At 30.6% G+C, this 24,176-nt stretch overlaps 4 protein-coding genes across 4 annotated transcripts; all 4 read left to right on the top strand.

Moving 5' to 3' along the window:
- Positions 1–6,911: 6,911 nt before the first annotated feature.
- On the top strand, positions 6,912–11,579 carry LOC125819990 (monooxygenase 2-like). Its single transcript, XM_049499402.1, has 6 exons — positions 6,912–7,051; positions 7,390–7,536; positions 9,052–9,120; positions 9,335–9,500; positions 10,113–10,344; positions 10,958–11,579. Exons 1-6 carry the CDS (start codon positions 6,978–6,980, stop codon positions 11,494–11,496), a joined length of 1,227 nt encoding a protein of 408 aa, XP_049355359.1. The 5' UTR covers positions 6,912–6,977; the 3' UTR covers positions 11,497–11,579.
- A 3,299-nt stretch (positions 11,580–14,878) lies between these two features.
- LOC125819989 (expansin-A11-like) lies at positions 14,879–17,637 on the top strand. Its single transcript, XM_049499401.1, has 3 exons — positions 14,879–15,081; positions 15,908–16,229; positions 17,042–17,637. The coding sequence occupies exons 1-3, from the start codon at positions 14,937–14,939 to the stop codon at positions 17,346–17,348; spliced, it is 774 nt and encodes a 257-aa protein (XP_049355358.1). The 5' UTR covers positions 14,879–14,936; the 3' UTR covers positions 17,349–17,637.
- A 1,622-nt stretch (positions 17,638–19,259) lies between these two features.
- Positions 19,260–20,932, top strand: LOC125820064 (peroxidase 64-like). The gene is made up of 4 exons (XM_049499480.1): positions 19,260–19,515; positions 19,605–19,793; positions 19,893–20,055; positions 20,535–20,932. The coding sequence occupies exons 1-4, from the start codon at positions 19,306–19,308 to the stop codon at positions 20,930–20,932; spliced, it is 960 nt and encodes a 319-aa protein (XP_049355437.1). The 5' UTR covers positions 19,260–19,305.
- Positions 20,933–22,672: 1,740 nt separating this feature from the next.
- LOC125820066 (peroxidase 64-like) lies at positions 22,673–23,962 on the top strand. Its single transcript, XM_049499481.1, has 4 exons — positions 22,673–22,882; positions 22,974–23,162; positions 23,288–23,450; positions 23,565–23,962. The coding sequence occupies exons 1-4, from the start codon at positions 22,673–22,675 to the stop codon at positions 23,960–23,962; spliced, it is 960 nt and encodes a 319-aa protein (XP_049355438.1).
- The last annotated feature ends 214 nt before the right edge of the window (positions 23,963–24,176 follow it).

Raw genomic sequence — 24,176 nt, 5'->3', positions numbered from 1 at the left:
TAAATGACGATACAACATACAATTAATGAATTTAATCAATCTCAAGTTAGACTTATAATTTTAATTTTTTAACGTGTTTAGTGATAAAAACCTAAAAATCAGATCGAAAAAATTTATAATTTAGATTCATTTTTTTTATAATAAAACATTCATCCTCTGGAGATTCTGAATATATTTTCTATGGTGCAGCTTTAAAGGTGCCTAAAGATACTGGTGGGGCAAATTCTAATTAAGTGGTGACATTACTCATTTTGGAAGATTTGTAAATATCAGATCTGGAAATGATAATACTCTCTTCGTTTTAATTTATTTTTCTCAATTCGATTTGATACAAAATTTAAAAAAGTGAAAAAGATTTTTAAATATTTTATAATTTTAAATTAAAAATATGTAGAATGAGTCAAAATGTTGTTTAATCTTAAACATGTCATATCATAGAAAGTTGAATATAAAATATTATAAAAAAAAGTTTTTTGTTAAAGACAAACCAATTGAAACATAATTACAAAAGTTGTAACTCAATATTGTTTAACCTTTTGTGCTCAATGCAACTTTGCCTTGTCCATCAATCTCATCACCATATGATATATGATATTTTTATTAAAGTCTAATTAATTTAAATTTGTGTTGTGTAGAACGTCATTTAAAGAAAAACGTTTTTTATTAATGATTTTTCATATTCAAAATTATAATTTGAGTGCTCTAATTTAGAAAGAAGCAACTTCAACGACCGCGTCCTTTAATGATTGTCTCACCACTTTATTTGATGTCATGTCATTTGGCAATATAATGTCACAACCTTTTTGTAAAAAGAAATTAATTGGGTAGCTAATGCTTTTACTTTCTTCTTTACTTTTTTTTTTTTCGAAATAAATTTTATGTTTGATTTTTTTCCCCCTAATTTTGAGAAGCATACTTGACATGTTTTAAACACAAAAGGTGAATGGGTCTATGCCTAACGTCCCACCACTAGTGGTGGTTCAATAATCACTTTGGTGGTTTTTTTTTATCAGACATAAAACAAACGTGTCATTTAATTTGAGTTCAATTGATATATGTGTTTTCTAATTAGTTTTGAGTGTGCACAAGTAAACACTTAAACTTATATAAAGTTGAACTAATAGACACATGAGTGCTCTCAGGGACAGAGCCAACATGTCTTTAAGGGGGTCATCCGACCCCCCTTCGACGGAAAATATTATTATATATACATGGTTAAAATTATTTTTTAGATATATATAATAGATGTCGAACCCCTGTAGACTAGTTCGTATGTTTACTCCTTCGAATTTTGAACCCCCTTATTGAAAATCCTGGCTCCGCCACTGAGTGCTCTACGTGACGATTTCAAATCTTATGTAGCATCCTATGTATACTATGTCACGTAGGACATGTGTGTTTACTTGTTCAAATTTATAGATATTTAAGTGTTTACTTGCGCACATCCAAAATTGGAGGACATAAACGTCAGTTGAAGTAAAATTAAAGGACACATTTCTGTAAATATCATTTGATTATTTCTATTTTGTATGTTTAGTTTTAAATTATATTGGTGTATTTTCAAATTGGTTTTCTTTCGCGCTTTACCATTTTATTTTTTTTGGATATTTGGTGATTGAAGCTTAAAGATATTATATAATGTTGAAGTTAAAGTTAAAGTTAAAAGTATAATAATCGAAAGTTGAAATTATGTTTGTACATGAAAAATGTTTGATAAAAGTTAAAATATTGTAAGTGAAGATCATAATTATCAATATTGTCGGTTAAACCAGGATTTACATGTATTGAAGTTCAACATTTGTTGGGATTTTGATTTTTTATTTTCCATTTATTCTTGCTTTTAATTTAATTATCAAACCTATCAACGGATGAACAAAAATGTTCAACAACTTCAGCAAGGCTCACTTATCTAAATTTTAAATCTTCGTTATTTGTTTTATGTCTTATTTGTGCCTACACTTTAACACAAATCACACTTATCATTATTCTATATTCTATCTAACTCCTATTTTGTAGCTGCTACACAACTACTTATTTACGTAGGAGCTATGATAGCGTCCAATTTTTTTTTATTCGACGGTTTGATCTTATGATTTAATTTATCATTAATCATGAACGTTGATAAGATCCATCCATTTAGCAGCACTTTAGAAAGCATAACCTTAAAAGTGAAGGGCGATGTTCAAATGAGGAAAGCCTTATGGTGGATCCTAGGCACGAGGAAGGGCATAGTAATCGACGAAATGCTTCGGGTAGTTGAAAATAAGCATAGTTCCGGAGATTCCTGAATAGGGCAACTTTTCAAACTGCTGCTGAATCCATAGATAGGACAACCTAGATTTCATCCTTAACTAGAAATTTCAAATTTGAATTCTGAAAAGGTATTTATTTATTTATTTTTAATAAAAAATGTTTTCTCTACATGGGTCCTAACTAGTCAAGCCACTATGTCATGGAAACCAAAAAAATTTAAAAATCACCCTCAAAAATGAAAAAACAAGAAATTGGAGGCTTGAGTTCTTACTTCAATTTCCAAAAGGAATAAAAGTTTAACATAGTAAACGATGAAGAGAAGACTTAAAAGAAATTGAACGACCAAGAGAAGACTAAAAAGGAAAAAATAAAATACTAAAAAATAAGAAAAGTTAAAAGATTGAAAACAAAAGCAAGCTATTTAACCACTAATAATTTTTTATTTTTTATCTTTTTAAAAAAAATATTAATTGTGGCAAATATATGGTAATTGACATTTTGCTTCCGTACGAGCTTTTAGACTGATAGATTAATGCATATAATTAAGTATGTATATAATGACGGGTTTTTGTAAGATTAAATAATTTTAAAAATATTTTAAAGTAATTTTTCTTAAAAAGTGTAATTAATTTGTAATGAAAATAAACGAAAGGCTAATATATAGATGTTTTTTTGGATTTAAGCTCGTTGTCTACAACAACAACAATAATAATAATATTTAGTAAGAATCGGGCATTTTGGATTTTGACCTACTTTTCTATTCATTTCAAGCCTGAATAATTTTTGAACAAGTTATTAATCCGCTCATTTAACTCAATTCTTTTTTACCTATCCAAATTCAATTCGATCCCTCTATTTACTACTTTTTTTATTTTATTGAGAAGTGTAGCGATTATTTAAAGAACTATATAATTAAAAGTGACCGCAAAACTAGCAGCAAAGCTACTAGAAAGACATAAGCCAAAAATTAATACTTATTAATTAACAATTAACAAAAAAAAAAAAAAAGAGATATCAGAAGAAGAAAAGTAGATTAAATGAATTTGAACACAAGAAAATGGAACACAATTAACATAATCTATCTCTATTTATAATTAATGTGAAGATAAAGATCAAACCTAAGTCCTAATCAAGAGATGCAACTTAATATATTCAAGAAATAATATAAATTGATCGCAATTTATAGGGAAAAAGGTCTGAAATATATCCGAACTTTGACCGAAATTGTTGTAATAATATCGAATTTTGGAAAGGACCTTTTACCCCTGCACTATTTAATAATTTATTTTAAAGATATATATGTGCCCACGTGGACATCATAAAAATTGCATAATTATAAATAGTAATGTGTCCACGTGGGCACATATATACCTTTAAAATACACTATTAAATAGTGCAGGGGGTAAAAGGTCCTCCATAAAGTTTGATATCGTAACAACAATTTCGACCAAAGTTGAAGTATTTTTCAAACCCTTTTCCCCAATTATATGATATGTATGCTTTTTTAACAATTATTTAATAATACTATCTATATTTTATCATGTTAATTAAATTTCACTTAATTATTTAACAAAAAATCGATAAAAAATTTATAAAGTGAAAGTATATACGGAAAAGGGTCAAAATTGCCCCCGAACTATATGAAATAGACCATTTATACCCTTCGTTACATTTTGGGATAAAAAATGCCCCTATTGTTATCCTAAGAGACCACAAATACCCTCAAGAGTTAACACCCCAAATTTTTGTTGACGTGGCAAGCCACGTGGGTCTAATCCTTCCACCTAAGCGTTGCCAACTAGGATTCACTACAAAAGAACTAGACGTTTAGCGGCAACAACAGTCGCCACAAAAGCCCAAAAAATCGTCACTAAAAGTTTTTAACATTAAATTCTAATTTTGTGTTTTTTTCTTCATTGTTTTTAAAAAACCAAATATGATATCGATTAAGTAGGAGTTTGAAGACACTATATGTTTTATTTTATGTCATATGTAAATGTATAAAATGTACAATGATGCATTATATATATATATATATAGTAGGAGATTTGAATCGAGAAGTAATTTTGATTATTTTTCGTAATAATATTGGATGTTTTTAATATGGATATTGCAAGTTATTTATTTTAGAAAATTAGGTCGCAATCGAAAATTAATTATCATATTTTTTTGTTGAAAAAATAGGTTTTACTAGCGAATGGTTGTTGGAGCCTTAGTCGCCACTAAAAATCATTCATAACCTTTAGTGGCAATATTTTGGAATTTTGTGGCGACTTTGTCGCCACTAAAAGTCAAGTTCTTTTGTAGTGAATTTTAGTTGGCAATGCTTAGGTGGAGGGATTAGTCCCATGTGGCTTGCCACGTCACTAAAAAATTGGGGTGTTAATTCTTGAGGGTATTTGTAGTCTCCTGGGATAACTGCGGGGGTATTTTTGATCCCAAAATGTAATGGAGGATATAAGTAGTCTATTACGCATAGTTGAGGGGCAATTTTGACCCTTTTCCGAAGTATATATAACTCAAAAAGAATACCGACACGTAATTAAATAAAGAAAGTACACATCAGTGTATGTTTAACTTTAATAGTTATTTATCTCATAATTAAAGAGTTTTAACAACTTTAATTAGTTATTATATGATCATTTGTGATTCAAAGGCATTATATTAATTATGGAGTGTGAAGCACGGCACCACTCATAAGTCATTCTTTAAAATGAGTGCGAATTTAATATAAATATAAAGTTTGAAAACTTTCAACTTTATTTATATATATATTTCTAGTCCGATTTATATATTTATTGTGTATGGTCATGGCATATGACGAAACTATCATTCTATTTTGTTGAGTGTGCAAATAAAATTCTAAATTGAAAGTTCATATATATGAAATAAAAGCTACATATATAAAGTGTAGATCATGATACTCTTATTGGTGTGATGCTTACATATTTAATCTAAGTAGACTACTAAAACATGTTAAAAGTGTCTTTGGGGATGAACACCATAAATTACTATCGTAAATCGATGGCTTGATGAGATGAAGATGACAAAGTGATGGTATCGAACAGGCTGACTTATAAGCTGTTGTCTTATAAGTCAATTTACTATTTTCATCGATAGCTTGAAGAGATACACAAAAAAAAATAAAAAAATTTAGGACCTTTAGTGGTCATTACTCTCAATAATTATAACTTAAGTGATCGCATACAATGAATCTTTGAATTAGTTCATGAATTTTAGCAATGAATCATAAAAAAAGAAAAGTTGCATAGAAATTATAATTAAATAAATATAAATATATTTTCTTTGATAAGTTAAATTTTCTTATGAGACAATCATATATATCATTCATTATAAAAATGAATAAGTTACGCAGTTAAATTCTTTAAATTTTTTAAAAATAATTAGATCCGCACGTAAAAAGGCATGCATATTACTCTTTGCATGCATCTTGATTGAAGATGAAAGCTACTCTTTAACAACCTTAATTACTTTTAAATACAGTTTCTATGATTAAAACTATAAATGGTATGATTAAACTCAACTATTTGTGTTTATGATTTGTTAACTTTCTGACTGAATTCATGGCAAGTCATTGGAACTTGGAAGTACCAAGTATGAAATGATTGACCCATTAATCAATCAAATTATAAAGTCTTTTCAAAAGCCACTTTTTTGTAGCAATATTAGTGGACGTAACGTCACTCCATGAGGTTCCTATATGGGTTATATGGCCCTTATCAATTAGTAATAAAATTATAAATAAAAAAAATAAAATTATTAAAAAAATATATCTATTTGAATGATAAAAAATGTTATTCCTTTCGAATTGTCTTTCCGTATCTAAAATAATTTTGAGCATCCAGTTTCAACACTGTTGAATTAGTAATACAAGAATCTCAATTTGAAAATATCTGAGGTACAATCACTGAACAATCCTTATTACCTTAACTCTCGCCTTTTTCAGGATAGATGGAAGCATGTTATGGATCTGTTCAAGTTGATCAATCAGTCCATTTTAAGTAGATAATTCGTCGGACGCGCAGTTGAAGCGAGACTTCTTTGAGAAAAAAATGGATGGTCAATCAAAACTTCTTTGGGAAAAAGAACTTGAAATAAGTTTGTTTTTCTGAAGGAGTCGTCATCATATAAAAAGATTAAAAAATTATTCAAAAAAATCTCGAACCTCATTCTTTAATATTTTTAATTTTTTAATTTACCATAATTTAAGTAAGATTTGTATAAGGTAAAATATTGCTTTCAAAGTCTAAAATATTATAATTTTTAATATAGTTCAAAAAACAAAAGATTTTAAAATAAAATTTTAGTCAATTTTAAAATACTATATATTATTAGTTCAATTTCATGTCTATTTAACGTAGAAGACGTCTAATTTGGCCAATTTTAAAAAATATCACGTAAATTGAGACTTAAAAATATAGGTAATTGATATGTACGTTTCATTTACACTGTTTGTTGGACCCCTCTCTACATAACGTTCTAAAAAGTGGGAAAAATAAACTTATTGAATCTTTCCATTTTGGTTTGACTACTTGACTTGAATATATATTTATATTTTAACAAATAAATAAAGACTATAGTATAGTATTTTTGCAGCTCTATATATAGAGAATGTCCCTCAAAGTTTAGTATTCAAATATTTCAGTTTAGAACTATATATTAAAATAGAGCAAGGAATAATATTACTTTTAGCCAAATTTAGCATGGAGATAAATGAAGATATTGTCATAGTTGGTGCTGGAATTGGTGGACTTGCTACTTCTTTGGGACTTCACAGGTATATACAAAAAATCATATTAAAAGGGGTAATCTTGTACTAAATATATTCTAATAATCGAAATAATATTGTATAGTATTTAAGATCGCAAATTCTAATGGTACATCTAGTACCTGCTAAAAATGTATAATCAAATAATGCGACATAAAAGGGAGCAACATGAGTATTATGTGGCTCGGCACCTACGTGTTATTTTAGGGCATTGCACCAGCGTATTTGTGTTATAACGATTTAAGATATATACAATGATAGTATATGTAATGATTTAACCTGTATATGAAATAAAGTCATTTTGAGTTATTTTTTAAGTGATCTAATCGTGTAAATCGTTAATTTAGGTTGGGAGTGAGGAGCATAGTGTTGGAATCATCAGATTCTTTGAGAACATCAGGATTTGCACTTGCTTTGTGGACCAATGCTTGGAGGGCATTGGATGCTCTTGGTGTTGGAGACTCCCTTAGACAACGTTCCATACACTTTACTCGGTAAGTTTACCTGTTTTGAAGTACGATTAATTTGAATTTGTGTCGGAAAAAGTCTCACTTTAAGGGTAATTTCCTATCAAAAAGCGACTTTATATTGATCCAGAACTCGAACGTAAAAATGAAGTACTTACCATTTCAGTAAACTTATATTACTTATCACGATTCACGAATTTGGAATTTGAACATATATATATATATATATATATATATATAACCATAATATTGTTATCTTGTGCATTGAAGTTAACGATTTATGATTTTAGATGAGATTATTCTACACTTTAATACATTAGAACAGGTAGAAAATATGGGCTCGAATTTCATCATCACAAGAAGCAAGCCTGGCCCACTTAAGGGAGGCCATTAATTAAAGAGCAACTTTCACATATAGCAAACACAAAATTCATATTTGTATGCTATAGCAAACATTGCATAATTGCGCTCCATAGCAAACATAAATATGTATATTTCGCTATACATATACAAAGAAAGCAGTTGTATAATCTGCTTTGGTATACATATACAAAAAGAACAATGGTATAAAGTGAGAGAGGCGAGTGAGCGAGTGAGATCTGGGAGAGTGGCGAGTGAGATCTGGGAGAGGGGAGAGAGGAGAACGAAAATATATGTATATATACAATTTTCACGCATTTTATACATTTGCGTTTTTGCATAAAGTGAGAGAGGGAAGTGAGAGAGCGAGATCTGGGAGAGTGGCGAGCGAGATCTAGGAGAGGGGGAGAGGGGAACGAAAATATATGTATATATACAATTTTCTCTCGCTTTATACAAACACAAACACATTTTATACAATTTGCGATTTTTGTATAAAGTGAGAGAGGCGAGATTTGAGAGAGGGGAATGAAAATATATGTATATATACAATTTTCTCTCACTTTATACAAACACAAACGCACTTTATACACTTGCGTTTGTATAAAAAAACGAGAGAGGCGAGGGAGAGAATGAGAGTGGCGAGGGAGATTCACCAGGAGAGAGGTTAAATAGCAATAGTTTGCTATGGGGTACAATTAAATCAAACTATATTTATAGCATTTAATTTGAATTAATAGTTTGCTATTATATACAATTTTCCCTTAATTAAATACAAAATTAAACAAATAGAAATGCACTCTCTCAAAGAATTTAAATGTTTAAATAATATGATCACACACTTTTTTTAAATATTTATGCGATTATCGAATTCGCATTATATCTTACTTTGATACTACCTCTGTCCACTTTTAGTTGTTATAATTTCTTTTTTCAAAGTCGACCAATAAAAACTTTGATTAACATTTTACGAGTATTTTTTTATCATATTGATATGTAAAAAATTGCAATTTATAATACTTTTCGTATAGTTTTTGAATATCTGTTTTTTTTTGTTTAAAATTATCAAATTAATGTAATCTAATTTAACTTTGAAAATTAGTCAAATTGACTTTTGAAAGCGCAACATGACAAATAAAAATGGACGGATGGAGTATATTAATGAACTTTTTTCTTGTATAGGTTTCAAGCATTTTCAGCAAATTCAGGCTTGCCTGCTGCTGAAATTTCCCTTGAGGCAGATAACAAACCGTAAGCTACCTAAAATCCATTTCTATTTCGACTTTCGATACATTTTTTTTTTAATCTGTATTAAAAATACATGATAATCACATAAATACTATAACATGTTTTGACTATAAATTTCAAGAATTTCATACTGATTCAAATTATGTCACGTAAAATCGACCTATATTATAGTAACTAATGTTTTTTTTTTGTTACACTAACTTTTATAATATTACAGAATTGATTATGACAGCCGTTGTATAAAAAGGCAAGAGATAGTGGAGACTTTAGAAAAAGAATTGCCTCCAGGAACTATTAAATATTTATCTCGTGTTATTTCCATTCAACAATCTGGACTATACAAATTGGTGCATCTTGCCGACAAAACTATTATTCGAACCAAGGTAAATATATATTGTTTTTATATCGATAGCGTAAATAATTTTTATAATATAGTATTATGATCTTCATATCAAGTCTCATGTAGTATAACAATAACAACATATACAATCTAGCTCTATGTATGTAGGGTTTGGAAAAGAATAGAGTGTTGTCTCTACCTTAGAGGTGAGGTATTTTCGATAGACCCCTGGCTCATTAAATCTCACGTTGTGATGATCTATATGTATAAAATAATTACGATTAGTGTGATTTAACATGTTCTAATAGGTTTAGTAATGTATTTTCTAGATTAGTCATTTTTTTTAGCTGGCTTGATTACAAATTAGATTTTTCCACATCATTAATGTATGGAAGCTCAATTTTTAAAATTTTTTAAAAATATTAATGTGAATGTCCCATGCATGAAATTTTAACCTAAAGAAACTTAAGTTAATGGTAGAAAATCAGGGACGGAGTTAGAAATTTAGTTACAGATTTGATATAATTCAATAACTATAGCCAAAACTTTGTATTTGTATTAATATCCATGTTATTGAGGACTCACTAATTAAGTTGTTCTTTTCTGTATTCAAAATTCATAAACTCAAAATTCTGATCGAAGGTTGAATTTTTAGGTGTTGATAGGATGTGATGGTGTGAATTCAGTGGTGGCTAAGTGGATGGGCCTCCCAAAACCAATTGATGCAAATCGTTCAGCAATTAGAGGATATGTTGAGTATCCAAAAGCCCATGGATTTGAGCCCAAATTTTGTGCTTATTTTGGTGGTGGAGTTCGTATTGGTTTTCTTCCTTGTGATCACAAAAGTTTGTACTGGTTTTGCACTTTTACTCCATCTGCTGTAGATTGTAAGTCTTCTGTTTTCTATGTATATATCTCTATTATATCGGAGTCCGTATCATCACGAGTCCAATATATGTCGATCTTTCTATCTAATTTATGTGATACAGTTGGAATTTGGAGAATCAATCGTCATAGAAAAGTTATTTAACGCTAAACGTCTGTATCATCAGGGGTCCAATATATGTCGATCTTTCTATCTAATTTATGTGATACATATGAAATTTAGAGAGTCAATCATTGGCACGTTATAATCATAGAAATGTTATGACATGTTCCTTCTGTCTCGTTTTACGTGTCACACACTCATATTTTCTTTTTTAGTTTGTTACTTTTTTTAATTTTCTATTTACCTTTAATAAGAATATTAAATCACAATTTTCAAAAGTCCTTTTTTCCTCTTAAACTTTATATTGGATCGAATTGTGACAGATAAATTGGGACAAATAACATATTTAATATCACAAGTGCCAAGGGTACTTTTGGTATATGCCAAAAATCTTTATTTTTTTCAAATATTTCATTCTCAATTAAACATGAATATGGTGGATGCACCTCTTTTTCTTTTATATGAGTTTTACTAATTAATAATTTCCCTTTGAATTGCATGTACATCTCAAGATGATGAAAAAATTGAAGGAAGTCCAACAAAAATGAAGCAATTTGTGCTAAGTTTAGCAAACAATGTTTCAAAAGAAGCCTACAATATCCTTGAAAGAACTTCACTAGATAGCCTATATTGTGCAAAACTAAAATTAAGAACCCCATGGAACATTTTAATGAAAGAAAATATTGTCAAAAATAACACTTGTTTAGTTGGTGATGCTCTTCATCCAATGACACCTGATATTGGTCAAGGTGGATGTTCAACATTAGAAGATAATGTTGTTCTTGCAAGATGCATTTCAGAGGCTATTTATGCAAAAAATTTAGAAGATGATGATCAATTATGCAAAATAATTGAAGTTGGTTTAGAGAAATATGCAAAAGAGAGAAAATGGAGGATTTTTAACCTTATTAGTACTTCATATTTGGTTGGTTTAGCACAAGAAAGTAATGGGAAAGTGATTAGTTACTTAAGGGAGAAATTCTTGGCTCAATTTACTATTGAGACTATGGTAAAAATGGGTGATTTTGATTGTGGGAAATTATTGTCATAATCTTGTATTTGTTGAAGTGAAGATGTCGAGTAGTTGTGATGATTTGCTTGTTGATTTTATGATTAATGAGAAATAATAATTCGATCAAAGGTCATTCTATTACAGAAATAGCGTCAGGGACATCTGTTGTTGTTTTTACTATCAAAAAGACTATTGTAAGAATTTATCAAGATTGTATCATTAATTAAGTCCTATTATTTGGTTAGCAAGTAGCATTAGAATTAAGGTTGTAATTGTTGTCATTTGTATCATATATGTAAGAGGTTAATTTCTCAATTATTACTCCTTTCGTTTCAATTCTAGTGTCTTGAGAATACATTTATTTAGAATTATAGCCAAATTAAGAAGATAATCAAATTAACTTCTAATTATATGATTTATATTAGTTGGTTGATCGTGCGCTTTGATGATTGCTCTCAAGTTAATTGTTTCCTTAATAGATGGCATGTGTGTAGGAGATAATTAAGAAGACATAGTTTCTACACTTTATAGGTTAAATAATTATATGAAAAAATTATAATTTATTTCAATCTTAACAACTATGAACCGTACATATGACATGACAACAAAATATACATCTAGTGTCAATAGATTTTAAATATTTAGAGGTAACTGAATTAACGTCATTATATTCAGAGTAGCTAAAACTTTTAGCAACATTTATATAATAAAATGCTAGTTATGAATATTCATATATATTATTGTCACGGAATATAATATAGCAACAATTATATATATTATCATAACTCACATGGGAGGAAGTAAGAGTTAATTTGCTAAGCTCATAATTGAAGTTCTTATAATATTCTTTCAAAAAAAAATTAAAAAAATTGGGCCATCAACTAGTTACACTATGTTTGGATCATTGTTACCCATTATATTGTATTGTATCGTTACCATACCTACAATGTTTGTTTTGATTGTTACTTAAAATGTATTATATTGGATTGTTAAATTTCATTGTTACGTAACGATGAAAATCCCCATTTTATGGAACAACCGATTTGGTGTGTTCCCATTGTTACTTAATTTCTTTTTCCAATTATATCCTGTCATAATGTTTCATAATACTTTTTTACCCTTTACCCTATATTATTTAATTGTAGTCAAACATCCTATCCTATAATAATTAAAAATATTTTAGTAAATTTATAAATTACAATACAGTACGATACAGTCAAACCAAACAATAAAAATGTTATTAAACAGCAACAAACAATACAGTCTAGCCAAACATTGTATCTACCATACAGTACAATACAATAGAGTACAATACAATACAGTACATTATGAAACAATGGGTAACAATGATCCAAACAGAGTATTAGTGGTACTTTACCATCTTGTAATATTCGAATATATATGTACATACTTCAACCATTGTTACTTGAACTTTGAACACAAATATTTGAACTTCAACTTTGTGTAAGTATATTACTTCATATATATTACATTGAAGCTAGATTAAACAGCAGTATTCAAATAAAATATTAGTAAATCTTTTACAAAATTTTAGCGAAATAAAATGACCTAGACTTTATAATTTTTAAAAATCTTACATAATTAACTAGGGATGAGTGAGCTCTTTAATTTTTTTTTCTTGTATTTATACATGAATTGAATATTTTTTTTGTTTTTATTTAATTCTCTCTTTTTCTTTTTCTTTTTTGTTTATATTACTCCTCTTTGTCACATTCATACATAATACGGTTGGCAAGAATCAATAATTGACCTATTTTTCTGTGTATCTCGAACGGTGATTTCTTAAATTTTGTATATTTAAAAATTAGATTTAAGTTATACTACGTTTATAATATATATATATATATATATAGTCGGACCCACACTTTGGAGAAGGGGTGCACGTGCACCTACTAACTTTCGAAAAAATCATATGTATATATGTATATCTATTTTGAAAAACTAGCATAAATTATGATATAGTTAACAGTGCACCTATGAAAAACACAGTAGTGCCCTTATGCTACTGGTACAAGTTAAAGATACCACCCTTAGACCAGGTTCAAATCCAATTAAAGCCAAATTTAATCATATAATCTTTATATTATCTGTACATAAAATATGAACTCTAAGAAATTATATTATTTCTTGTATGGTTAGTAATTTCACATCGATGAGTAGGATGATAATTTATCTCCTTACATGGTTAATAATACTCACTTTTTGAACTATTTTTAAAAAAAAAATTGAGTTAGAGCTAAATTTCATTTATTTTATCATTATTCAACGAACCTTGTATTTTAGAAATTATATAAAATTGAGTTAGAGCTAAATTTCATTTATTTTATCATTATTCAACGAACCTTGTATTTTAGAAATTATATAAAACTACTAATTAATTTCTTTTATTGAATTGAAAAACTGCTTGACCCTCTAAACAACAGTAACATACTAACATTCTCATTAAACAGAGAGAATATTAAATGGATCTTATGCAACAAATCTTATTCAGGTTAGTAATGATTGTTAAGTAATTATATGGGGTAGTTACTATATGGTGTAGAGAGAATGCTACTTATATAATAACAACGTTATTTGTTCTGATATTTATTATTACTATAGTGAATACTGTTATAAAGAATATATAATATTTTATTACATAAAAGGAAAGTCAGTTATATAAAATACGTGCTACGAAATATTATTATATGACTGTTATAAAGAGTTGTGACATTACTTTATTTAATAAGACTTGAAAATTCAAAAAGTATATAAATGACAGTCCGCACAAGTGTCAACACGTGCATTTACAGATGATCACAATGATGGGACACAAACAAAAGCCATGTGAGGTAGCATCACAATATTGACAGAAAATAAATATTCCCTACTTGTTAATACAATATATCGAGATAGTTTGGTTAGGAACAAGTTATTTCAAAATTAATTATTTCAAGATAAATTACTTCATCATGTATATGGAATAACTTATCATATTACTAAGATATAAATGATGAGATAAATAATCTTAAAATGTTAATACCTCCAACTAAATACAAAATAAAATAGTCTTACATTTTATCCGTAAAATTATAATACCTTATAGATCACACCAAATGTGTTACCATAATTTCACAAAAGAACCAAGAAAAAAAAAATTAGAAAAATATGACAAATGTCCAAATTGAAATGGTAATTGATGCATTCCCATGTGGCCTAACAAGTTTAAGAGGTGATAGAACGTGAGAATAATTATTGAGTTTCAGTTTTCTCCAGAGATAATTCAATTTTATAATATATAGTTTTCATTATTATTATTTTTTCACACCTAGTTGCAATGATCACATGTAGGGTGGTTGTATTTAATATAAATAGTACATCTATTTAAGTACTAGCCATTACTTTTCTTGGCTATGTCAATATTGTAGAATTCATCAAAGTTTCAACATAATTTCTTAATTTTCCACTAAGAAATTAAAATGGCCAATAATGTCAATTTAGCATTGGGATTTATAATTGGTTTGTGTACATTTTTCGTAAGTGCAAATGGTTTCTCAGCAGATTCTGGATGGACAAGTGCTCATGCCACATTTTATGGTGGAGCTGATGCTTCTGGCACAATGGGTACGTATCGAGAAACAAATTCAAAATTTAAAAATATTACGTGCACCTCTAGATATATATATGCACTACTTACATTACATGTAAGGGACAACATTTATGAACTTCCTACTAATGGTTCGTATTGTTAGAAGTGTTTATCGAAAAAGTAATTTTCAAGAGAAGTAATTTGTGTTAGGCTAATTTATTTGAAAAAAACACTTCATATAGTCAATATTGAAGTAGTAATTTGTGCTTTACCATCGTCTCAAAAGTGCTAATGAGTAATGAGGAAAATTTACTTTTTTTTCAATTTCTATTATTCCTCAAACACTTATTTTTTTTTCCTAAATATTTGTCTGGACACCAACTTTCAAACGTAAGTAATTTTGACTTATCAAAAGCTTGATCAAACTTCACAACTTTCAAACATAAGTATTTTTTACTTCTCAAAAGCTTGATCAAACCTCGCAAACTTTCAAACACAAGCACTTTTGACTTTCCAAAAGCTTTGACCAAACATCGCAACTTTTAAACATAAGCATTTTTTACTTCTCAAAAAGCTTGATCAAACATCACAACTTTCAAACATAAGCACTTTTGACTTCTCAAAAGCTGTGACCAAACATTGCAACTTTCAAACAGAAGCACTTTTGACTTCTCAAAAGCTTGATCAAACATCGCAACTTTCAAACATAAGCACTTTTGGCTACTCGAAAGCTTGGACACATACTTAAAATTTGGTCAACCCTATCAACTTTAAAAAGTACACACTTTTGACTATTCAGAAGCTTGACCAAACAGGCGACAAATGATCGATTTTTTTCTTTTTTGGCTTGGAAAAAAACAGGAGGTGCTTGTGGATATGGCAATTTGTATTCAACAGGATATGGTACTAGGACAGCAGCATTGAGCACAGCATTGTTCAATGATGGAGGATCATGTGGTCAATGCTACAAAATCATTTGTGATTACAAAGCAGATCCTCAATGGTGCAAAAAGGGAGTATCTGTTACAATTACATCTACAAATTTTTGTCCACCAAATTACAATCTTCCTAGTAACAATGGAGGATGGTGCAACCCTCCACGTCCACATTTTGATATGGCTCAACCTGCTTGGGAAAAAATTGGCATTTACAAAGGTGGCATTGTTCCTGTTCTCTACAAAAGGTAAGTCATCATTCTTCAATGTTTTTGGCAATTGATACTAAAAGTTCGAGTAGGGAATGAGTTGTCGTCTCCTCGTATGGTCTCAGACAATTTTTGACTTAACAAACTAAATTTTGAGACTAAATGAGTCCGAGGTACATTTTTGGGACATGGTATTAGAGTCAGGGTCAAAGTCATCATTGTACATGGTATTAGAGTCAGAATCATTATTGTACATGGTATCAGAGTCATAGTCAGAGTCATAGTCAGAGTCACAGTCATCATTGTTTCTTGATTTCCCAATGTTAAGCCTTCATGTTATATTGTCCTTCCTCTAAGGGGTGTTACAATGTCCTATATTGATTGAGTGAATTGCTTTAATCAAGATTCTTGTTGATTGATTGACGTCATGTGCTATAATCCAAAACTCAAAAAGTTCAAATTTTTGATCCACTTCTGTCAATATTGGCATCCATGTTATATTTTCCGCCATTCAGAGGGTGTACCAATGTCCCTCATTGATTGATTGAGTTGTTGCTAAACTTGTTATCATGATTTCGGACAACTAATACTAAATTTATAAAGGCAATGTTAGAATCTTGCACATTGATTAAGTGAATTATTGTTATCTTCTCATATGGTCTTAGACAATACTATGTAATTAATTTCATGAGCTACACTTTGAGATTAAATTAAGCTTGAAGTTTATTTTCATTACATGGTATCAGAGTCAGATACATCCTCCAAGGATATGTTAGAATGATCATCGATGAAATAAGTTGTTGTCTCCTTATACGATCTCGAGCAATTGATATTTTTTTTTTGTGGAGCAGGGTACCTTGCAAGAAGCATGGTGGAGTTAGGTTCACAATAAATGGAAGAGACTATTTTGAACTACTATTAGTAAGCAATGTAGCAGGGGCAGGATCTGTTCAATCAGTTCAAATCAAAGGCTCAAACACAAATTGGCTAACTATGTCAAGAAATTGGGGAGCAAGTTGGCAATCCAATGCATATCTTGATGGTCAATCAATATCATTTAAGGTCACTACTAGTGATGGTGTCACAAAAACATTCTTAAATATTGTTCCATCTGGTTGGAAATTTGGCCAAACATTTTCAAGCCAAACTCAATTCTGATTATACAAAAAAAATTGTTCAAAGAATACGGTTTTAATCAGAGGTCTTGAGTTTATAGGGTAGCGGCGTGCTTACTTTTTACATAAAGTAGCCCTCCCCAAAAAAAATCACTTATTGAAGATTAATTCTGGAGTGGTTTGACTATTGAGGAGTTGTTGGTAAAGTAAGCACATGAACTATAGTCCAAAAAAATAGAAATCAATTATTGGTGCAAGTAGGGGTAGTTCAAAAAATTGTATTTTTTTACTATATGAAAGGATGAATAAGACAAGTTTGTCTAAGCTACATCAATAATTTTCAATTTGCTCTATATATTTTGTACCTTTGTAATATGACTATTTTCATGTTATATACATCTTGTATACAATATATATATATATGATCTTGTTTATCATTTTAAGTACAAACATTTTTGCTTTGTAGCAAAAAAGAATTGTTGTTGAAAGAAGTGAAGGTTTTTTTTCTCCTTTTCTACTTTGGGAATTGGTGATGATGAGCTAAAACAGTAAAATTTTCCTGGAATAATACATAAACACACATTCAAACTTGACTTCAACTGTTAAATTAATATAACACTGATCTAATTTCGAATATGTACATCTAGATGTCTTAATTCGTTTTCACAGTGTCAGTTGAAACTCCAACTTACAAAATGATTATGAATCTAGACACCTCCAAACTTTATGTATCATGTAACCATTACATGTCCACGAGACACAATGGAGAAAAGTTGGAGTGTTTAATTGTCAGTTAAAAACCAAGTTGAGGTGTCTAGACGATGTGCACTCTCAAAATTAAAGTTCTTAATCAGCTGAGGCCAAATTTGAGTGTATATTTCTATATTATGCCTTTGATATGCTCCTAAAAAATGGTCAATTCATCAATCAATGTATACTTTATTAGTTCAAACCTAACCCAATAACCACCAATGCAACAATAACATTCCTTTTTTTAAAGTAAGTGAAAAGGTTGGTCATTTTTTTTGCCTCATAAACTGCACTTTTAGCAACTAGCTAGTCAAACCTAAAAGTGAAGCTTAAATCAAAAGCCACTGCATGCATACATAATATTTTCCTACCTACTAACAACTTAAAATTCTAAATTATTTTTATATAATCTTTTTGGTATAATAATTGGACAATTGTTGCTTATGGTGATCAACCACATTCTCTAGCCTAGGGTTGTTAAAAACTTGAGGGTCAACTCTAAGGGGTCGTTTGGTTAACGGATTAATTAGGATACTAACTCCGGTATAAAATTTAGGATTACATTTATCCCATGTTTGGTTATTGATATTAATGTAAACTGGCATAAATATTATACTAAAATACACCCTCCCCCCCTCCCCCCTTTTTTTTTTTCTAACTCTCCATAGGAGCTCTTACTTTTTTTGCTTCTTTGGTGACTCAAACCCACAACATTAGGGTTGGAGGTAATTCCAATATATTACTTATCTCCTCACCAAACATCCACTAATGGTGAAGCTAAAAAATTGCTAAGGGTGTACAAAACTTTAGTATGTATCTCTAGAAAGTTGATTTTGACCTGTATACACATTATTATTATATCCTATATGCACTGGATAATTTTTCAATAAAGGGTGTTCAAATGACCACCTTTCGGTCAATGTAGCTACGCCATTGTTAACATCCCCTTAGTCTCTAAATGGCAACTAAAATCAGTAAAAAACAAATAGAATTGGGATGACTTGAGGTTAAACAAAATGAATGTGCTTCACAAAGAAGAAATTAAATTAAGAATGTTAAACTGCTCCTAATCCATATGGTTTTAGCTGACCAAACTTGCTAACAAACATAACCAATAATTTCAGTAACAACTTCCTCTGTAGTCTTCCCTTTAAATACACATTGTATGTGATCCTAATGACTCACAACAAAGTCATAAATCCAATTTAAGCATAAACAAACATAGCCTAATTTGGCAAACAGAATTAGTTATGATGGCATTACCAACATGTTTTATAGCTTTACTCTTTGCTTTTGCATTGTTTTCCACTGCAGTGAAGGCACTGAGCTCCGATTACTACGACCAAACATGCCCTAACGCAGAGTCAATGATCACCAAAGTTGTCAAGAATGCTATGTTGAATGACAAAACAGTTCCAGCCGCGCTTTTAAGGATGCATTTTCATGATTGTTTCGTTAGAGTAAATTTCTACTTCTTTGATCTCTACATTTTGACTCTTGCTAGTTATATAGTAACTAATTGTATGTCTTTTTTTATGTATAATGAAAGGGTTGTGATGCTTCTGTACTGCTGAACTCAACAAGAAGCAACAAAGCAGAGAAAGATGGACCTCCTAACATCTCATTGCACGCATTCTATGTCATCGATGTTGTTAAGAAACAAATCGAGGACTTGTGTCCTGGAGTTGTCTCTTGTGCTGATATTGTTGCTCTCGCTGCTCGTGATGCTGTTGCTCTTGTAAGTTCTACTCACTATTGAATAAAACAAACATGATATTACCATAAAAAATATACCAAATGTGAAATTGTTATACTTTTTTGTGACATGTTGTGTTAGTCTGGAGGTCCTAGTTGGGAAGTGCCAAAAGGTAGAAAAGATGGAAGAATCTCTAAAGCCATTGAAACGCGACAACTACCTTCTCCTACGTTCAACATTTCTCAGCTCCAACAAAACTTTGGCCAAAGAGGCCTTTCTTTGGATGATTTGGTTGCACTTTCAGGTAAGCAACTCTCTTGTTCTATTACTGTATTTACAGCTTTCGATACACGTATATCCATAGAAACACAAATGTTGTGTTCAGTGTCGTAAAGTAGTAGTGTCTTAACACTATCCTACTGATTTAAACTCATAGATCCTCCTCTCTTCTAACCCGAGGCAGATGCAGCCTTTAGGCATTGATTCTGAACTTGATATTTCAGTACTAAGAATCTTAATGGTTGAACATATCAAATTCAGAAATTTAAAGATATACTCCATCTGTCCCATTACATGTGATGCAATTTGAATGGATACGGAGCTCAAGAAAGGAAAATATAACTTTGGAAATTGTGGCCTAAAAACAAGTCAACTTGTGTAGCTATAAATTATCTCATTAAGGGAAAAACGAGGGTTTAAAGTTAAACTGTTTCTAAATATAGAAACGAGAGACTCAAGATTTTCTTTGGTAACAAAGTTATTGCTTTTTGTTTCTGCTAACAGGAGGGCACACACTTGGATTCTCTCATTGTTCTTCCTTCCAAAACAGAATCCACAATTTCGACAAACGTCACAATGTTGATCCAACACTACAAGCATCATTTGCTGCCAGTCTACAGAACGTTTGCCCTGCGCACAACAAGGTCAGAAATGCAGGCGCCACAATGGATTCTACAACAACTTTATTCGACAACGCCTACTACAAGCTACTAATGAATGGCAATAGCCTTTTCTCTTCAGATGAATCTCTGCTCACAGATTCAAGGACCAAAAGACTAGTTTCAAAGTATGCTACCTCTCAAGATGACTTCTTTAAAGCATTCGCCAATTCGATGATCAAGATGAGTAGTATCAGTGGTAATGGACAAGAAGTTAGACTGGACTGCAGATTCGTTAGGTGATCGATGACCTTGTTAAAACGACAAATTTCTCAGGCTCAGGCCATTTAATTATTGTATTGGTGAACCTTAATTTGTTTCATTTTCTTGATTGATGATGTACTATATTGAGCAAAGAAGAATTGGTGTGGTGTTTATAACAGCATGTTTTGTCTTTCTTGATTTAATTCAAATGTAGTGTGAGTAAAAATTTGGGCTTAAATGAAGAAGAATTTTGTGGTGCAACAACTTTTGTACGGCAGAACCGCAGAAGTATACAAGGCATCCGGTGTTTACATCAAACTATACTAATATGCAATGACTTGGAGATAAATTTAGGGGAGAGTATGTAGTATTAACTACGATTTGTGATAACAGTATATTTGAAGATGTATGTTATGTATTCATTAAGTTGGTTTATAACGGCCTCTAGTCGAACAATACTAGAAAATCTATAGAAATGAAAAACAGTTTTAACTGACCATTAACACAATGGGAATATTTTTCTTGATGCTCTTTACTTCACAATAATAAAGACTTATTAACAGGTAAAGAATTTAAAACCTTATAACCTCCTTTCTCTCCATTTCCGTCTGTTCTTGGACTGGTGCACAGATAACAACACAGAAAATGTGAACAAAAGGCATCGACGATGCCTACCTGAAAAAGCATAGTGAGAGGTGACAATCTAAGAACTTACCTTTTAATTTGAACTATAGTACAAAAAGAACATGAAAGTTGGACTTAAAGTTTCTATTTTACGTGTTAGTTTACTGAAGAAAAAGTAGTTAAAATGACCAAAAATGCCAAAATAAACAACTATCCGTAGGTTATGTGAGAGATTTGCAAGAACAAGTAGCAATCGCGATCCAAGAAAACTAAAATTTCTCTAGTTTTTGCTACACATGATGCAATGCTGCACAAATAATATGGTTTTTCTAAGAATTAGTATATCATTGTCCAGTAATACTACGAATACTAATACATTTATTACAGCTAGGAAATGATGTGACATGATCAAGGGGTAAACCTTAATGTTGAATAACAACCCTTTTTGAAATTTTGCCTAGTGGCTATCAACACAGGGTGAAATTCTCCGTTGTTTTCATCAAACCATATAAATTTACTATGACTAAAGTGATAAATTAAGTCGAGAATGTGTACTAATTAACTAATATGAAAACACATGTTATGCATTCATCAGGTTGGTATAAACACGAGATGTGAGTAAGTTTTTTTCGAGAACAGACAGTGACAAAGGTAGTTGACCAGAATCCACTATTTATGGCCCTGCAAAATAGGCTCATAAACATGGTCATGTGTTATATTAGTATTTTCTGAATATTAAAACTCTAAAACTATATAATAGTCATCAATCAATCTATACTTTATTCATTCAACCATATCCACTAAAGCAACAATAATATTCCTCTTTTTAAAGTAAGTAAAAGTTAAGTCATTTTGCTTGCCTGATCAGAAACTGCACTTTGTAACTGCTACTCAAACCTAAAAGTGAATCTTCTTCCTCCACTTCCATTGACCTGATAACGAGAACTCGTTATTGCATATGGTTTTAGCTGACCAAACTTACTAACAAACATAACCAATAATTTCAGTAACAACTCTGTGTGTAGTTTTGTGTCCGCTATTACAATCTCTTGCCTTTAAATGCACATTGTATGTTATCCTAATGACTCACAACAAAGTCCTAAATCCAAACTAAGCATAAAGAAAGATAGTCTAATTTGCCAAACAGAATTAGTTATGATGGCAGTACCAACATGTTTCATTGCTTTACTCTTTGCTTTTGTATTGTTTTGTACTGAAGTTAAGGCACTGAGCTCCGATTACTACGACAAAACATGTCCTAATGCAGAGTCAACAATTACCAAAGTTGTCAAGAATGCTATGTCGAATGATAAAACAGTTCCAGCTGCACTTTTAAGGATGCATTTCCATGATTGTTTCGTTAGAGTAAATTTCTACTTTTTTGATCTCTACTTTTTAACTCTAGCTAGTTATATAGTAACTAATTGTATGTGTTTTTTTTTATGTATAATGAAAGGGTTGTGATGCTTCTGTGCTGCTGAACTCAACAAGAAGCAACAAAGCAGAGAAAGATGGACCTCCTAACATCTCATTGCACGCATTCTATGTCATCGATGTTGTTAAGAAACAAATCGAAGATTTGTGTCCTGGAGTTGTCTCTTGTGCTGATATTGTTGCTCTCGCTGCTCGTGATGCTGTTGCTCTTGTAAGTTCTATAAATGAATTACATGATATTAATTACCATGAGAAAAATATTCCTAGCAGCCAAAAAAAGGCAATGTTACTTCTCCATTAACATGAAATTAACACTTTTGGACATATTTGTTGCAGTCTGGAGGTCCTACTTGGGAAGTACCAAAAGGTCGAAAAGATGGAAGAGTCTCTAAAGCCACTGAAACGCGACAATTACCTTCTCCAACATTCAACATGTCTCAACTGCAACAAAACTTTGCCCAAAGAGGACTTTCTTTAGATGATTTGGTTGCACTTTCAGGTAAGCAGCTCTCTTCTTTTTTACTCGTATTCACAGCCCTCGATTTGAACTATATATAAAGACTCAAAATTTCTTTCGTAACAAAATTGCTATTTGTTTTGTTTCTGATAACAGGAGGACATACTCTTGGATTCTCTCATTGTTCTTCCTTCCAAAACAGAATCCACAAATTCGACAAACGTCACAATGTTGATCCAACATTACAAGCATCATTTGCAGCCAGTCTACAGAACATTTGCCCCGCGCATAACAAGGTCAGAAATGCAGGTGCCACAATGGATTCTACAACAACTTTATTCGACAACGCCTACTACAAGCTACTAATGAATGGCAAGAGCCTTTTCACTTCAGATGAATCTCTACTCACAAATTCAAGGACCAAAAGACTAGTTTCAAAGTATGCTAGCTCTCAAGATGACTTCTTTAAAGCATTCACCAATTCTATGATCAAAATGAGTAGTATCAGTGGTAATGGACAAGAAGTTAGACTAGACTGCAGATTCGTTAGGTGATGAAGAACTTTAATTTGTTTGATTTTCTTGATTGTTTTAAGTCTGTTTATTCTGAGCAAAAGACATATTTATCTTGTTTCCCTTTCTTGATTTAATTGGAATGTAGAGTGAAGTATTTGTTTTTTTTCCATATAATATAACTCTTCTTAGTTCACAGTAAGAAACACTAATAGGTAAAGAAATGACACCAGATAATCTCGTCATCTCCAGACTT

The sequence above is a fragment of the Solanum verrucosum genome, unplaced genomic scaffold (genome assembly GCF_900185275.1).
Source record: "Solanum verrucosum unplaced genomic scaffold, falcon-dt-bn FXZP01000229.1, whole genome shotgun sequence".
NCBI classification, from domain to species: Eukaryota; Viridiplantae; Streptophyta; class Magnoliopsida; order Solanales; family Solanaceae; genus Solanum; species Solanum verrucosum.
This window is presented reverse-complemented; position numbering and strand designations above follow the sequence as displayed.

Coding starts and splice junctions, on each gene's coding strand:
- LOC125819990 (XM_049499402.1), top strand. CDS start 6,978: ATGGAGATAAATGAAGATATTGTCATAGTTGGTGCTGGAATTGGTGGA. Junction 9,121..9,334: donor CTTGAGGCAGATAACAAACC/GTAAGCTACCTA, acceptor ATAATATTACAG/AATTGATTATGACAGCCGTT. Junction 10,345..10,957: donor TACTCCATCTGCTGTAGATT/GTAAGTCTTCTG, acceptor GTACATCTCAAG/ATGATGAAAAAATTGAAGGA.
- LOC125820066 (XM_049499481.1), top strand. CDS start 22,673: ATGATGGCAGTACCAACATGTTTCATTGCTTTACTCTTTGCTTTTGTA. Junction 23,163..23,287: donor CTCGTGATGCTGTTGCTCTT/GTAAGTTCTATA, acceptor TATTTGTTGCAG/TCTGGAGGTCCTACTTGGGA. Junction 23,451..23,564: donor TGATTTGGTTGCACTTTCAG/GTAAGCAGCTCT, acceptor TTCTGATAACAG/GAGGACATACTCTTGGATTC.
- LOC125819989 (XM_049499401.1), top strand. CDS start 14,937: ATGGCCAATAATGTCAATTTAGCATTGGGATTTATAATTGGTTTGTGT. Junction 15,082..15,907: donor TGATGCTTCTGGCACAATGG/GTACGTATCGAG, acceptor GGAAAAAAACAG/GAGGTGCTTGTGGATATGGC. Junction 16,230..17,041: donor GTTCCTGTTCTCTACAAAAG/GTAAGTCATCAT, acceptor TTTGTGGAGCAG/GGTACCTTGCAAGAAGCATG.
- LOC125820064 (XM_049499480.1), top strand. CDS start 19,306: ATGATGGCATTACCAACATGTTTTATAGCTTTACTCTTTGCTTTTGCA. Junction 19,516..19,604: donor TTCATGATTGTTTCGTTAGA/GTAAATTTCTAC, acceptor GTATAATGAAAG/GGTTGTGATGCTTCTGTACT. Junction 20,056..20,534: donor TGATTTGGTTGCACTTTCAG/GTAAGCAACTCT, acceptor TTCTGCTAACAG/GAGGGCACACACTTGGATTC.